This window comes from Penicillium maclennaniae (genome assembly GCF_028827695.1).
Source record: "Penicillium maclennaniae strain IBT 15551 chromosome Unknown utg000004l:1.0-3007600.0:1.0-3009580.0, whole genome shotgun sequence".
NCBI lineage: Eukaryota > Fungi > Ascomycota > Eurotiomycetes > Eurotiales > Aspergillaceae > Penicillium > Penicillium maclennaniae.
The window spans coordinates 2,682,486-2,695,860 of record NW_026623216.1 but is presented as its reverse complement, the minus strand read 5'-3'; the positions used below and the strand labels follow the sequence as shown (position 1 = coordinate 2,695,860).

At 49.1% G+C, this 13,375-nt stretch overlaps 5 protein-coding genes across 5 annotated transcripts; 2 read left to right on the top strand and 3 right to left on the bottom strand.

Annotated features, from left to right (window-relative positions):
* Positions 1-202: 202 nt before the first annotated feature.
* On the top strand, positions 203-1,315 carry N7477_005146 (uncharacterized protein; the record flags this gene model as incomplete). Its single annotated transcript, XM_056966809.1, has 1 exon — positions 203-1,315. The coding sequence occupies one exon, from the start codon at positions 203-205 to the stop codon at positions 1,313-1,315; it is 1,113 nt and encodes a 370-aa protein (XP_056823590.1).
* A 3,001-nt stretch (positions 1,316-4,316) lies between these two features.
* N7477_005145 (uncharacterized protein) lies at positions 4,317-4,817 on the bottom strand (the record flags this gene model as incomplete). The annotated part of the gene is made up of 1 exon (XM_056966808.1): positions 4,317-4,817. One exon carries the CDS (start codon positions 4,815-4,817, stop codon positions 4,317-4,319), a length of 501 nt encoding a protein of 166 aa, XP_056823589.1.
* Positions 4,818-6,821: 2,004 nt separating this feature from the next.
* On the bottom strand, positions 6,822-8,986 carry N7477_005144 (nucleotide pyrophosphatase/phosphodiesterase family protein; the record flags this gene model as incomplete). The annotated part of the gene is made up of 3 exons (XM_056966807.1): positions 6,822-7,177; positions 7,227-8,493; positions 8,558-8,986. 3 exons carry the CDS (start codon positions 8,984-8,986, stop codon positions 6,822-6,824), a joined length of 2,052 nt encoding a protein of 683 aa, XP_056823588.1.
* A 1,232-nt stretch (positions 8,987-10,218) lies between these two features.
* N7477_005143 (BCS1 and AAA domain-containing protein) lies at positions 10,219-11,946 on the top strand (the record flags this gene model as incomplete). The annotated part of the gene is made up of 1 exon (XM_056966806.1): positions 10,219-11,946. The coding sequence occupies one exon, from the start codon at positions 10,219-10,221 to the stop codon at positions 11,944-11,946; it is 1,728 nt and encodes a 575-aa protein (XP_056823587.1).
* A 595-nt stretch (positions 11,947-12,541) lies between these two features.
* Positions 12,542-13,217, bottom strand: N7477_005142 (uncharacterized protein; the record flags this gene model as incomplete). The annotated part of the gene is made up of 2 exons (XM_056966805.1): positions 12,542-13,133; positions 13,174-13,217. 2 exons carry the CDS (start codon positions 13,215-13,217, stop codon positions 12,542-12,544), a joined length of 636 nt encoding a protein of 211 aa, XP_056823586.1.
* Positions 13,218-13,375: the final 158 nt, after the last annotated feature.

The window sequence follows — 13,375 nt, the reverse complement described above, 5'->3', positions numbered from 1 at the left end:
TGGACGAGGATGCTTTAGCAACAAAGGCTGCTTTGGACGTCCGGGGCGTGAAGGTCGTCTTCGCCGGAGATGGTATTTTGCCATATGCACAATCTTCCTGATTATTGTGGTTCTCGCTATTGTCCTTGCGATCACTTTGACGCACAAGGGAGATAGTACACCTGTTCAATCCACCTGGCTCAATCTGACGGGCTATCCACCCATGCCAACTGGCATTGCGACAATTGCCGGTACAGAAACACAAACTGCAAAGTCTACCTGCGTCAGCCCTTCTACACTCTGGAGCTGTGATCTTCCGCCGGCCCAAGAGTCTGGAAACACACCTTATGCGGCAGACAACCCCAGTTTCCGCGTCGAAATCCGTTTTCGCAATGGCACCTACTCCAATAGTACGGATACTGTCACCTCAACCACGACACGCAAGCTCCGAAGAGACAGCGGCCTGTATACATCCGAGCCGGCTGCCCCAAGCCTCGCAGACCAGGCCTTCATCGGCAACACCACAGATGGTAACTCAATCCCCTACGCCGGCGAAGCCACACCATTCTACATGACACTTCTCTCCCCCATTCACCTTACCAGGTCAAGCCTCTTCCGACGTTCAAGCACCACTACCTCAGCCAATCTATCCACAATCATCCCAGCACCTGACGAAGATTCCGATGGCGCCGCAGCCGCTGCTGTCCTCTACCCTCTCCCAGAATCCCAACCCATCCGCCTTTATAATCGCGGCCAATCAGACGAGCACTATGGCTTCTACACCTACTACGACAAATCGATCTTTCTTGCCTCCCAGGCCTCTTTGAATGGACGTCTCACCGACAGCGAAACGATTGACCAGAGCGGTGGTGTCAGCAGATCCGCCGCAAAAGCCAGATGCACCTGGTCTCAAACACGCTTCCTCGTTCAAATCTGGACGCAGCCGGGTAAGATGGGCTATGACCTCCTCTCCCCATCGAACGGGACAAGTACCTCATCTTCTGCCACGCCGACATCCACTTCTTCCACAGCGACATCTTCATCTTCAGCGACCAATTATACCAGACCGGGCTCATTCCCGTATCCTGTGACTATTACGATAGACCGACACGGTGGTGATACCGATAAGAAACTGGTCTATTGCTACGCGATCGAAGAGAACGGGCATTACAATGTCTCGGACTCTAAGTTGCAGGCTGAATATCGGGGCGTTGGCGGAACTTGGATTAATCCAGCGAATGGGAATGATGTTAGTGGTGACTCTACGTATGGGGGTATCGATGGGGGAACTGGGGGTTGTCAGTGTCAGTGGGTGAATTGGATATCTACCTCTTAGATTCTGTCTTGTATCTTGGTCCTTTGGGTTGGGTGGTGATTTTTGTTTTTTATGGTGTTTCGGGCATTGAATCCAACTCGGATGTATTCACTATTTACCTTGCATGCAAAAGCGATAGATCTCAAAGTGTCGCGTGTCAAAAGGTAGACGAGTCGTACTCGATCCAAAGTTGTCCCGTTCTCCGCTTTACACAGTTTGACAGGCCTCATCCACCTCAACGCGTCTTTTCCCAGGTTCAAGTGGCACTTCTTGATGCGTTGTACAACCTGAACAGTATTTCCATCATCGCCCCCTTCTACCCAATCCACGTGAAATGGCATCCGTATGGTCCACCTAGATCGCTGTGTCAGCCAGAGCAAAGCACCACCATTGACCGCCTCAGTTCGCCCCGGGCCGATATAGCGAGGCCCGGGCGGGTTGATGATGAGTACCTAGTCTCCGACCTCATACGATGACGCTCGTCAATTACAGGGTGGAGCTCTGAGCAAGTCAGTGCGACTGAGAATTTCTTCAATCTCGGTCTTGATTCTCTTCAGGTTATCACGGCGGCCTCGTGCAATCAAGAATGGTCTTGATCCTTCTTCTTTCACGCCAAATCTTATTTATCTTCATCCGTCGCTATCTTGTCTGGTGCAGGCAACTTTACAACTCATGAGGGATGACAATACCTCTGAAATTACGTTGAGGGAGGTACATCTACGAGAGAGGGATGATCTTTAGAAAAGCCTTCAATCCCAGATTGACGATCACCAGCGTGAAACAGTCATACTGACTGGCTCAACGGGTAGTCTAGGCACATACATACTGGATGTCCTTCTGAAGAGCCCATCCGTTGGACACATTCATTGTCTGAACCGCAAGGAGGATGCTCCAAGATTCCAGCGCCAGAAATTCGTTTCCAACCTGAACATTTTGGACGAACAGCGGATTCTGCCTGCGTTGTCGATAACGAGTGAATCATTGCCCAGAACTTGATTCTGACTTGCACAAGTTTCCAATCTGACGAGCCACATGCTCGGTGAAGGTGATGATTTCTTGACTGAAACCTTAAGCCCCAAATTGTGGCAAATGCAACCCGGCACCTCCCATCGACTATTAATAGTGCGTGGCGACCGAAGAAGCCGGTCGATATGCTTTGGTCCTGGAGGAACGAGTTTCCCCTCCAGCCCTGCAGGAACCTTTTGCAGGAACAAGTTTAAAAAAGTAAAACTTTGAGTTTGATTTCCTGAGGTATATCGATGCAACATCAGGTCTTGGTGATGAGCTGTTTTACACGATAAGTTGTGCTTTTGGATGGTAATTCATAAATTGTTGAATGCTTCGAGCTCTTTCATCTTGCCATGAATCCACATTTGAACTAGCTTAATTTAGTGTGGTATGGCCCTATGTGTGACCTTGCGGGAATGCCTTGGTGGGGGCATCACCGGAAACGGTAGAGGCGAACGTACGACGGGAACTACTTGCCTCACTACCAGAACATTGCATATCTGACGCGTCAATCTCAGGTTGGATCGCTGATGGTTAGATTTTTAGACTGAATAGAAAATGAGGTATCCAGGAAAGGAAGAACGAGAAAAACTTTGTGAATATCCGTTTTTCTTGGTAGCATTTAAACTTTCCTCATTTCTTTAGCGACCAGCGGCAAATCGTACATGTCACCATGCGGGGATACAAGAGAGTCGACTGGCAAAGTATTGCTCTACCGCTTCCATCGGGGATTTTTGCAGATTTTAAATTCCAAATACACTAGCAGCCTCAAATGCCTAGATTTGTTCAAGAATTTAGAAATCATGCCATCAAAAATTTGATAGTACTGGCCATAGAGTCAAGGAACAGACCCCATCCATTCTCCAATCGACTTCGCAAACACGCATCCCTTACACCAGGAATATTTTTCAATTTCCGACTTTTCTCATCAGTTTGCCGTGTTTCGAACTCGTTGTTATCCCCTGGAATCGCAATCCCCTCAAAAAACCCCAAAAGCTTAACAGCCGGGTTCTTCTTCATCGAGGCATGCAGATCACTTGACATTGACCCATTCTCAATAGTACAACGAACTCGATGAGTCAATTCCGATATAGATGCTTTCATAATGTCTCTATCTGAGAACTCGTTTAGAATATCAATGATAGCCGGGAGTAGTTAATCCCATGTTGTCGGTCCGGTATGGCGCCAATTTCGAGCGAGCTTACCACTAGACTTGGGAACCATTCACTGTCATTCCAATGACACGGCGTCTTGACAGAACCGGCGATTTGGCCCACGCGTGTGCGAACGAAGCTCGAATAGAGCGTTGTTTTGAGGCGTGGTCTAGAAGCTGTTCAGCGAGGTATTTGCTGTCTGCGCAGCCATTTGGTGCTGGCTGTGATGTCGTCACTGTGGTTTCGGGAATGGGGCAGGTTTTGGTGAGATGATTCATTACTGAGTTGATGGACGATATGAAGAACAGATGAGGAGATTTCAAGCAAGCAGCTGTGAAGTTAATGAGCTTTGTCATGCCTGCTAGGTCGGGTTGAAATGATGGTAGGGAAAGGTTGAAGTTCACGTTCCAGGAGTTGTGAATGATCACTGTTGCACTGCTTTGTAGACGTTGCAAGATTTCAGGGGCTAATCCAAGATCTTCTCGTGAGAGATCAGTGTGCCAGAATGTGATTTTTGAAGAGTCTAGGGATGTTTGCATTTTGTGCGCCAAAGATTGAGATCATCGATCAGAAAGCTAGTATAAGTAAAAACTCCATCCAATTTTTTTTTTTAGATATTAAAATTAGATTAGGTCATATTTATCCCAGTACAAACACCGCGATCTAAAGACCACCCGAACGCCAATCACCTTGGTCGTCCTGTATTTCAATCTCAGTTACCCAGAACATTCAACAAGTACAATGAACAGCAGTCATTGATCCTTGAAAATGTGATAGACGTAAGAGAGAGATGACAGGATCAAGGGAGAACAGAAAGCCCATGTAATCAAAAGAGACAATTATTGATTCACACCAACCTCTTATGCGAGGAAGATGAGAGCACCGTAGGCAACGCTGCCAAGAGCAGCAGCAACCATGGAGACGGAGACCTTGGCACCAGGGCTGGAGGGAACGAAGCCAGAGGAGCTGGGTCTGGAGGCGCTGCCGGAGCTGGAGCCGGAGCTGGAGCCGGAAGAGCCCGCGCCCGAAGAGCCAGAGCTGGAGGAGCCAGAGCTGCTAACACCGCTGGCGGGGGTGGAGCTGGGGACAGAGACAGGGATGGTGCTGGCGGCGGCGGCGCCACCGTGGACGCTAGAGGTAACGACGGAGGTACCGTTGGTGCTGCTGATGGTACCGTTGGTGCCAGAAGTGCCGGTCATGATGGGGTGGATGCCAGTGGAGACGGCAGTGCCAGCGGTGGCAGCAGTGCCAACAGCCCTAGCGATATACTTGCCGTGATTGGCGGCGGGCTCATTTTGCTTGAAGCTACTGGCCTGAACACCGGCAGCGAGGGCAATGATAGCAACGGAAGTGAACTTCATTTTGATGGATGGAGCTGAAGCGAATGTCTCAACGAATGACGGCTGCTTGAATGTTAGTGACTTTATTTTACTTGGGAGGCATTTCGGGAGCTCAAGAGGTTACATACCTCGGGGAAATGGATGCGATAGAATGATCTAAGGAAGAAATCTACAGACCGGACTGTGGCGATGAGGAACCCGTACTTATAGTTCATTAAGGCGTTTAGGGACGTCCAAATGCGGCCCATATTGATCGACCTACGGGAAGTGGATGATGGCATGTAACAGCAGAGAGCTAAAAATTTTCTCCTGTGTGTTCCTCTCGATGATTCCTGGTGCCTCGAGGGCCTAGCCTGGAGCGTTGGTAGACGTGTGGGACAGGATCTGCTTGTCTTGAATTTCCGCATCCGGGGGTGTGGGCACTTCGATGTCACACTAGCGCGCTGCCCAAGATCGTACAACCCTGGTACAGACCCATCGGGACCGATATCGTCATGATAATCGCCAAGCTGTGAGGGCTGTGGAGCCTTTGCAGAGCTCGAAAGCTGTCGACGAGGGCAGATGACGGTCACGTGCCCAGTATTACCTAAAGGGGAAGGTGATGCATTGCATGCGGAAATTCGGGCATCTTCATCGCGAGACAAATGCACCACTCTGGAATTCTTCGACGATCCTTCAATAAGTGAGCGCAAAATAGCCTTCTTTCTTTCGAGAAGCTCCGGGTCACGATGATCGCTTTCGGAGATACCTTTGCTAGATCGCTGGCCCTTCCCCCCCCAATAGACACGAAAGAATGCGGAATGTGTCACCCCGGAACAATGGGCGGGGAAGACCCTTCTTGATCGAAATACTTTCATACGCTCTCAATCCAGGGAGAATATAGCCATGATAAAGATCCAAGGGATGCTGTCGAGCGGTTGCACCACTAGGCTGTGGCGTCGTCGCGTGAGCATCGACTGGCGCGGGTTATAAAGAGAGACAGGTTTCCTCGAGTCTCCAAAATGATCTGGGCATATAACATAACAGAAAAAGTACTAGAGGGCATTCTAGCTTCCCAGCCTGATCAAGAAGGGCCGAACATGTACCTCTGCAACATCCAACTACACCCCTCAAGATGGTTCAAGCAATACCGACACTTCTGGTATCTCGACAACTGCATCAGTCCAACATGCAGATCAGTAGCCGAACTGAATCCGGAAAAGGATATCTACACGCGTCGGTGGCTTTTAAGTTCTACACAGAAATGAAGCGCCACGCAATCTGACAGCTGCAACGTTAAACACCTAACCCGTTGGAATGCTAGGGCTGGAATGTTGAAGCGTTGACCCAGAAGAGACGTTCAGCCAAGGAAAATTGATAGCGTGGTGCTGCAGATCAGATTCAGGGCATTTCAAGGTGTGCTCTGTTTCCAGGTTGAATCGAAAGCGTGAACTGCTCGCGGAGTGGACTATTTTTGTGCTCATGAAACTTTTGATGCCACAGTAAGATATGCTTCTCTACAGGCCGGTGCAAAATCAGCTTCACCGCCGAAGACCCGTTCACTACCCGTTCACTTTCACCTAAATCCCAACTTCAAGCCGTTCAAGAACAGGCTGGTCTTTGAAGAGAATCCCGTGATTGATATCTCAAGGGAGCAAGAGCAATCAAAATGAAGAAAATGTCACGCAAAACTAATCACACTTGTTCTCGCAGCTTACTTCGGGACATACTGTACCTGTTTGGCTTCAAGGTACCAACACAGCTACTTAGCAAGTTAGTGAGCTGAATTCTTCGAGAAAAAGCAACAGGGCAGGAATCACAAATTGGCTGGTAACGAATTTGCCAAGACAGGATCCGGAATTCGAACAGGTGGAGGATATGATTGGGCAGATGAAGATCGCAAGGCTTCACTACGCCAGATTTTGAAGAGCTTCAAGCAGCATAATCTGTTCAATCGTTATATTATTATGATCAAGGGTATCTATCAGCAATCATGACCATTCAATCGATCCGATATTAAATTAATAGCAAGTAAAACGCTCAGCCTTATTGCTGCTGCGGGTGGTTGTCTTTCACCGACGAAAACAAATCGCTGGTCCAATGTTTCCACTCTTCGAATTTATCGTATAGAGGACCCCACCATGTCGACACCTTTTCGTCTTCCCTGTCGGTATCCGAAGTAGACGATTCGGCTGGGGCTTCAGATGCTGGGAAGGTGGGCTCAGGCGGTGCCGCTATTATTGTTGATGGCAGCTCTGGTGGATCAGCTGGCCGTTCGAGAGTCGGCGTGTTCTCGTCGGAGTGAAGGCCAATCGGCTTCAAGGGCAGACGCAAGGTCCCATTGTTAGGGTGGGGTTCGATACCCATAGAGTCGCAAAGGATGTTGTAAACCTCAATATTTTCTGGATCGCGTCAGCTCGTGCTTTTACAGAAGTAAATGTGCAGACTTACGAAAGACTTCGAGGCGACTGTTGGGTGTGTGGGGAAAGGCTGGACCACGGGCGATGAAGATCGCTCGCATCAACGGGTGTTCATGGTCATATCCATGAATACCTCGCGGGTAATAGATCTCACCAGTCTTCAGGGCTTCCTTCACGTCGAACTCTGGGCGCTCGACAATGGCCCAGCCAGTCTTTGGGATGACCCACAGAGGCGCAATTCGGTCGCTGTTCGTAAAGTGATAGCGCTCAGGCATGGTCTCTTTGGTGTATATTTCGATCGCGTGTTCGTAATCGGATGCTACCCTTGCCAACTGCTCTTGCAAGACTGGAAGATCTTCCGGTCGCTTTGGACGCAGACCACGGGATGGCCATCCATCAATATGTTGGACGAGGTTCATGTCGATCAGGTCATCAAGCTGAACAAGTCGATCGTTGGATGTTGTGGCCATGCCATGATCTGAGACAACCACAACGTTGACAAGATTTGTGAGGTTGCGGAGCTCTAAGCCCGCAAGGATACCTGCCACCATCTCATCTGCATGGGAAATGGTGCCTCGAATTTCGGTGCTGTTGGGCCCGAACTTGTGGCCATCCCGGTCCACATCGGGCACATATGCGGCAATAAATTGAGGTCGCTCTGGTACCAGGTGCGATTCATCTTCTGCGCCGGGAAGATCAAGGAATTCCAGGACGCGATTCACTTTTCGCGACAAAGATTCTGATCCATTATATTTGTCCACATAGGCAGGTTCTTTGCCTCCAATATGAGCCTCGGAACCCGGCCACATGTGGATCCCACTTCTAACACCTTGATTTCCAGCGGTTACCCATAGGGGCTCAGCATTCCACCACTTGGGCATCATGCTGATAGAGGTATGGGTGTTGATAAACTCCTCTCCCATTTCCGGGTCCCAGAAGGTGTTTCCAACGACACCGTGACTCTCTGGGTATAGTCCTGTCACCAGTGTGAAATGGTTCGGGAAAGTCACACTCGGGAAACTAGGGTACATGTATTGCGGAGAAACACCGTTGGCGACGAGCGAGTCGAGAGCTGGTGTAAGACCTCGATCCAGGAAATCAGCACGGAATCCGTCGAGTGAGATCAAGATAGTTGTAGGGCCGAAAAGTGCAGTGCCATTCGAGAGCAGCGTTTGGGCATTGGCGTGCTCTGCTCTATAACCTGTCGATGCCTTGTATGCTCCTAGTAGAATAATGAAGAAGAGGACGGCGACAATGGTGGATATGAACAAGTACTTTATCCATGACGGTTTGGCTGGCTGGAGAGGGCAGGCAAAGATAAGTCGCATGCAAACAAATCGACGAGAGATTCAGAGAACCTACCGGTTCGTACAGATAATCCTCCATTCCATCGATCTCTGAGGACGAACTACTGATGAGGGAATCATCATCATTGAGTCCCTCTTCCATCTCGTACATCAGCTCCCCTTCCTCACTGACTCTTTCTCGGCGACGTGCTTCTTTGCGCGCCCGTCGCCGTTCCTTCTTCCCGATCCGCACGTGTCCTCCACTCGGACTGAACATCCTGCGCAGCCCATGGGCGGGACCGCGCCTCGTCAGCAGCTTTTCCAATTCATCCTCGTCGTCTAAGACTGCCCGGTCGTGGCTGGCAAGCTCCAGGGTACTGCGGGGATGGCGGAGAAACTCGTCATCTTCCGAGTCGGAGTCCTGCTCGGATGGCGATCGCAGTGAGGCCGCATCATTATCGTAATTCGCCGGCGATAAGAGAGAAGGGCTCGTAGGGATTCGCATGGCGGGCGCGTCAGCCGCGGCGAGACATTGAAGCTTGCAGCTTGGAGGAGTTGGACAGACGGAAGGGTGATCCGCACGAAGACCCGCCAAGACTCCGTCAGCAGTTTATGCGCAGTGCCATCGACTTGCGTCGACTTGTTTCTAGTATTTGGCGCTCAAACCGTTTATTTTGTTATTTTTATTGTTTCCTTCGGCTCTGTGGGTTTGTAAGACCAGTGTGTCATTTCGTAAACGCCAATTGGCATGCATCTGTGATCACTTCTGCCATGATTCTTTTCCTTCTCCGAACAACATATATTGCCCCAGCTAGATTTGGCCGCAGACACCCCGATTGCATTATAAAGGCCGACTTCGATTGAACCACACAGAAAATAGACTATCGATTTCATCTATGTGAACTTCCAAAAATTTCCTACGTCCGAACGTGTAAACATCGGTGTGTGATTATTTGGACAGTACTCAAGACCTGACTATACAAGACATGGCTTTGTTGCCAAAATCAAGTTCATAGATGTAAAAAAGAACAAGTGAGCATCAACCACCCAAGTGGTCGAGCAGCAACTCGGCTATTGCATCTTCCTTGGTCTAGTGGTCATGATTTCCGCTTGTCATTAACACCGATAAGCGCGGGAGACCGGGGTTCGATTCCCCGAGGGAGAGTTTCTTTTTGGATATTGGGCCATTGGGCCATTAGGTTCCAAGGTTCTTCGGGTGGTACCCGATGAACATCTATGGTCAACACCAACACTGTTAGTGCTTATTTTGCTTTTCGTTTCTTTTTTTTCTGGCGTAGACTCACGACTAGCAAGGATCGTTCAAGACTCACCGCTGGATCAATGACACACGCCCAGGCAGCAGCTGCGGCCAAGCACCGAGGGCTCAGGAGGGGCTAAGCTATGCACAGCAGGCAGCCTACCACGTCGGGGTCGGGAACCCGCTCTGGTAATAGGGCATCAACAGATGCGGCTCATCTGGTGAATTATAAATTCTTGTTCCCCAAGTCGCTGCCCATGGTCGCATTCAAGCACCCGTCGCTCGTCTAGATTTCTAGACTTGACTTTACCTTCACTACTTCGATCGCAGCCTAGGGAACTGTTCACAAGGTGACTTTAACCTTGAGATCATCCTCACTATCCGTCTCTTCACCATAATTTCAGTGATTAATTTGCGGTCTCTTTGTCATCCCCATTCGTGCCAATGGCGCTGAACCAGTCACTTCCTCGTCGACGAAGATGTCTTTTTCAACCCCCGACACCGCGATGCTAGAGGCGTTGGTGCCAGGCTATACCCTCATCTCACGCTTTTTCCTATCCTACTTTCACATCGACCTTACTGCTTACCTGCAGTACGTTGTTGCTTTAGCTGTGTTTGCCGTGTCCCTACAGTACATCTCCAAGTACGCATCGGAATTTTTCCGAGAGTATTTAGTCTGTTACGCTGAAATCCGACCGGATGATGAGCTATATAATCATTTGATGTGGTGGATGTCACGACAGCCTTTTATGCAGCGTACCAACCACTTTGTCGCAAGCATCAGAACGAATGCCTATTATGGTGAAACCGATGATGAATTGAGTAGTTCAGACGAGGATTCCGAGGATGACAATTTTGATACCGATGACTTCACAGATGACGAGAATGAAAGTCAGCATCGAGCGAATGTCATATCTCGAAGAAAGTGCAAGAAGCTGCGATTTACCCCTTCGGAAGGCCGTCATTTTTTCTGGTACAAACGCCGATTGATGATCCTGGAACGACAACACCGGAGCCGCAACGGAACCTGGTCAATCTTTAATGAGCGGCTTTACTTATCGTGTCTCGGGCGAAACTCATTCCTGATAAAAGAGCTCATTGATGAGGCGAGCAAGGCTTTTCAGAATCGTGATGGCAACAAGACCGTCATCTATCGTGCCCAGCGACACTCGCGAGCTGATCCTTTCACCTGGGTTCGCTGCATGGCAAGATCACCCCGCCCATTGTCTACGGTAATCCTTGAAGAAAACGGGAAATTGAATCTCGTGAAAGATATGAAGAGATATCTACGTAGTCGCACTCGGCGATGGCATTCCAATCGAGGAATTGCCTACAAGCGTGGATATCTACTCCATGGTCCTCCGGGCACCGGCAAGACAAGCCTTTGCTTTGCTGCTGCCGGTGAACTTGGTCTGCCACTTTATTTGCTCACTCTCAATTCGAATGCTCTCGATGAAGATAATTTGTATTCATTGTTCGCCGAGTTACCTCGCAAATGCATCGTTTTGATTGAGGATGTGGATACGGCTGGAGTCACTCATAGCCGCGGCAAAACTGCCACTTACAAACCAAAAGGCGACCATGATGCTGCCATTGAAAATGAGGAAAGCTCCGCAGAGGATAGATCTCCAGGTGACCAGCCTCCACTGGACAATTCAGTAAAAGACGGCATCACTCTTTCGAGTCTGTTGAATGTCATTGATGGTGTTGCCTCCAGCGAAGGCCGCATTCTTGTGATGACCACGAACCACGTGGAGAGGCTTGATGAGGCTCTTGTTCGCATCGGCCGTGTGGATATGCAACTTTTCCTCGGGTATTCCAGCAAAGAAAACATCAAGAATCTCTTCACATCTATCTACATGCCAATGGAAGGCGACTTCCCAATGAATGACAAGACCAAGCTCAAGATGAACTGGAGTAATGGTCACAACGTGGGGGACAGGAAAAATACGGAGTGGAGAAAGAAAAAGCTTCAGGAATATCGGGATCATGTCGATTCCTTGCGTTCTCGCATCCATCCTCTGGCAGTCGAGTTTGCCTCCATCGTTCCTGGCGGTATGTTCACTGCCGCTGAGATCCAGGGTTATCTACTCAACCATGTAGATAACCCTGAGAAGGCGATCAAGGGTGCTGAGGCATGGGTCAGGGAACTTCGGGATACCAAACGCACGCTTGAGGAAAAGGCTATCGAGAACGTATACCACTAGCCAAAGCAGCGGCTGATAAGAGCCTCCCTACAGCCTTATGCCAGGTAATTACAGTATGCCAACCTCATGATGGTCATCTCGAGCTAAATCTGTTTGGTTTGTTCTTCAAATATGTTTGTTGCAAATACTTGGAGCTGCAAAAAGATGAACGAGACAATACTTGCTGACGTTGTTAACGATCTTTGCCAAGAGCCAACGCAGGGTACTCAACGAAGAACAGTTCGCTACATTGAATTTGTTGAGCTCCTTCAAATTCATTATGCCATCGAGTGAATCTTCATTTGATGGTACGCTTGCACTACCACGGCAAGGTAGTGCCATTGAATCGAATGAAATTTCCTAGAAGTAGTGGTTTTTGTAGCTTTTCCGATCTTCGGAGCAAGAAGAAGAAGAAAAAGAAGAAATTCTAGACAGTAGCCCTAATCATAAGACAGGTCGTCTTTATCTTACCTGGTGGATCAATCCCGCTACTCTTTCAGTGATAGTCATTGGAGCCTCAACCAGTCCGCCGCACCGTGCGCCACGGTTGCCCATGTCAGTTTAGACAAATCTATACAATGTAAAGTATCAGGTGCGTTGTCACAATTTTATTGAATCAGAAGCACGACGAATCATTGGAAGCGAATAGGGGCGGCAGCACTTCCCCAGGGTCAATTGAAAAGGCAATCAGGGCTTTATGCTCTTCGTGAAGTTTCTTCACGAGATAGTTGCATGCCACCTTCGAGATTCCGTATCCAGCAGTCAGTGATGACGAGTTCTCCAGACCGGTAATGCTTGCCAGTTCAGATGACAGGTAGACAAATCTCGGTTCCTTGGAGGATTCTAACAATGGAGCGGCTGCCCGGCACAGTCTCAAAGGCCCCAATTCATTGATTTCAAAGTGCGATGTCAAATCCGAATCATTCATGTGCAACACCGGTCCCCAATGGTTGCAAATTCCGGCATTGGCGATGACGATGTCGACGTGATGCACAAGATTTTGCTTTTGAATTTGTTCAATCGCTTCAGTGACAGTTGATGGAGCATCCAGACTGAGACGGACCATGATCAACCGTTTGTTCTGCCCTTTGGGAAGTGAAGATAATTGAGATGCATTCTGAGCTGAGGCATCTCGTACTGTTGCAACAACAGTGGTACCTGACATGGCAAGATACTCCGCAGCGAGACCCTTTCCAATGCTTACGAAGCTGAGGAATCAGTGTCAATCTGGGAATCGGACCAAATTACTTGCCTCGGTTGGCCCCCGTGATCAGGATCACTCTTGGTTTCATGGTTTGGCTCATGTTACACGCGAGTCGGCTTGAAGGAAGAATATAGCGCTCAAATTGGAGAAACTAGGGCGTCTGTACACATCACAATATATAGTATAGACAATATAGGCACTCGGGAATAAAGCTGTCCAAAATCCGAAAGTCTCGTTACCGCTATT